This window comes from Suricata suricatta, chromosome 1 (assembly GCF_006229205.1).
Source record: "Suricata suricatta isolate VVHF042 chromosome 1, meerkat_22Aug2017_6uvM2_HiC, whole genome shotgun sequence".
NCBI lineage: Eukaryota > Metazoa > Chordata > Mammalia > Carnivora > Herpestidae > Suricata > Suricata suricatta.
The window spans coordinates 48,189,429-48,191,984 of record NC_043700.1 but is presented as its reverse complement, the minus strand read 5'-3'; the positions used below and the strand labels follow the sequence as shown (position 1 = coordinate 48,191,984).

The 2,556-nt window shown below is 47.1% G+C and overlaps 1 protein-coding gene across 3 annotated transcripts in view; it reads left to right on the top strand.

Annotated features, from left to right (window-relative positions):
• Positions 1-2,261: 2,261 nt before the first annotated feature.
• Positions 2,262-2,556, top strand: part of KIF13B (kinesin family member 13B) — a 197,260-nt gene continuing 196,965 nt past the window's right edge. For all 3 annotated transcript variants that reach the window (XM_029938512.1, XM_029938510.1, XM_029938508.1), the window contains exon 1: positions 2,262-2,373. In XM_029938512.1, coding sequence (XP_029794372.1) covers positions 2,319-2,373 — 55 coding nt within the window. In that variant the 5' untranslated portion in view covers positions 2,262-2,318. The remainder of the gene's footprint in view (positions 2,374-2,556) is intronic.

Here is a 2,556-nt window from a genome sequence, read left to right as displayed (position 1 = left end):
TCTGAAATCTGAGTTTAAATTCAAATACAATATTCCTACAGAAACTGTGCAGCCTTCTTTTTCTGCCTGTCTGACCTCGGTTTATAAAGCTAGAATCAAGCTATCATCACAACATGCCTTTTAAAACCAACATTTGCCATGTTATGAAAGAGATAGATAGGGAAGAATGGTTGCCCAGGAACCTTGACACACTGCAAATCCTTATTTGTTATAATCCGAACATGATAAGATGGTTATTAGGAAGTATGTTTAGGACCAGAGTACCCACCTCTGGTAAAGGGGGCATGACAAAACCTTTAAAAAAAAGCGTGGTAAAATATAACATAAACTTACCACTTAAACCACTTTTAAGTGTACAGTGGCATTAAGTACATCTCTATTGTTGTGCGACAATCGTCACTATCATTCTCCAGACTTTTTTTTATCTTCCCAAACAGAAACTCTGTATTCATTAAACACTAAGTCACTAGGGTGCTTGGGTGGATCAGTTGGTTAAGCCTCTGACCTTGGCTCAGGTCATGATCTAACACTTGTTTGTTCAAGCTCCGAATCAGGCTCTGTGCTGACAACCCAGAGCACAGAGCCTGGAGCCTGCCTCGGATTCTGTGTCTCCTTCTCTCTCTGCCCCTCCCCTGCTCGTGCTCTGTCTGTCTTTCACTCAAAAATAAACAGTAAAATAAAACAGAACAAAACACACTAACTACCATTCTTGCTTTCCTCCAGCTCCTGGCAACCACCATTCCGCTTTCCGTCTCTATGAATTTCACTATTCTAGGTATCTCATATACATGAAACCATACTGTGTTTTTGTGTGTGGTGTCTGGCTTATTTCAATGAACATAATGTCTTCAATGTTCATCTATATGTGGTACAAGAATTACATTCCGCTTAAAGGCACTTTTAACCTTTTTGACAATTCTACTTGTCTTGAAACTCTTTCAAAGATAGGATGGTTGGTAAAAGGGCAAGTCTTGCTGGCTGTATTTACTCATCCATAAAATAGTTTTGAGTTTTATACTATCATTAAAACCTGTCCAAGTAGGCATCACAAACCTATGGGATCCAGACACATGAGTGATAAAGCAGAGTAGAAGGAGGCAATGGTGAAAAGGAGAACCTTGCCTCTCATAAAGGTGGCCACTGCCACCCAGTTTCAATCCATTATTCCCCAGGATGTAAAGTAGGCCCAGAATTGCATGGACAAGTCTCCTAATTTTCACATCAGTACTGTTGGTCCAAAAGGAACATATTTCCAAGTAAGATCTGGCTGTGGGCCACCAGTTAGTAGTCTCTGCTTGGTTTTAACAAGGAGCTAATTTTAGTGAGGCTTCATTCATTCATTCATTCATTGACGTAATAAATGTTTACTGGGTGTCTACTACCCGCTAAAACTACACACATAAGATATGGTTTAAAAATATATATGGCAGGAGAGCAAATAATGGCAGCATAAGTGCTGTAACAGTAAGATAATAATGACTTACATTTATTGAGTACTTCCTATGTGCCAGGAAGTTAAGAACTTACTCGTATTAACTAATTTAAGCCTTGCAACAATCCTATGACTAGGCATAAATGCTTCCATTTTAATTATGAAAAGACAAGCGCTAAGCGTCAAATCACTTGTCCAGAGTCACACCGATGGAAAGTGCTGATTCAGGATTTGAATTCAGATTGATTCTAGAGCCCAAGGTCAAGACTGGAATAGGTTGGAAGGGGCTCAGAGGGCGGGGTGTAGACGGTTAACTTTTGGATCTACGAAGACTTCCAGAAGAGGTTAACTTTTGCCTTGTCTTGAAGGATGATTTCAGCAAACAAGGCTGGGAGTGCAATCCAGGCAGAGGAAGTTGAGGCAGGGATCAAACTTTAACGTTAGCGGGAAATAAGTCTCAAGAGGTCGCTCTCAGGGTCTCCAAAGTCACCTATTCAACTATTTTCAGGTGTGGTATCAGTTTACCGAGGGCTTATGTTTCAGTACTAGCAGTGATGGTAGGATGGTGTAGAAGCAGGGGAGCATTTACGTGTTCCAGAGAGCGAAACGAGCCTTAATTTCTCCTGGCGCAAACGAGCGCCACCACCGCGGTCCTGCCCACTGCCCACGACCACCTTTAGGGACTACCTTTAGGGACTACAAGTCCCGTCATGCAAGTCCCGTCATGCAGGGCGCGCCGAGAGCTCGGCGACCTGCCCCGCCCCGCCCCAGCTCCGCCCCCTCCCCGCCCCTCCCTCCCGTAGCCCCCTCCCGCCCGGCCAGCCCCGAAGAGTTGCCCGGTGGCCGAGGCAGACGGAAGCCGAGGGAGAGTCTCGGCAGCAGCAGGATGGGGGACTCCAAAGTGAAAGTGGCCGTGAGGATCCGGCCCATGAACCGGAGAGGTGAGAGCCGAGCCCACCCGGGGCCGCCACGGTGGAGGCGGCAGGTGCCTGGCGCGCCCTTCCCTCAGCCGCGGCCGCCGTGTGGGGTCCGGCCGGCCCCGCCCCTGCAGTCCGCGACTAAGCGAGAGGGCGGCCCGCGCACCCCGAATTCTAGCTCCCCGCGCCCGCCCGTCGTGCGCGGGG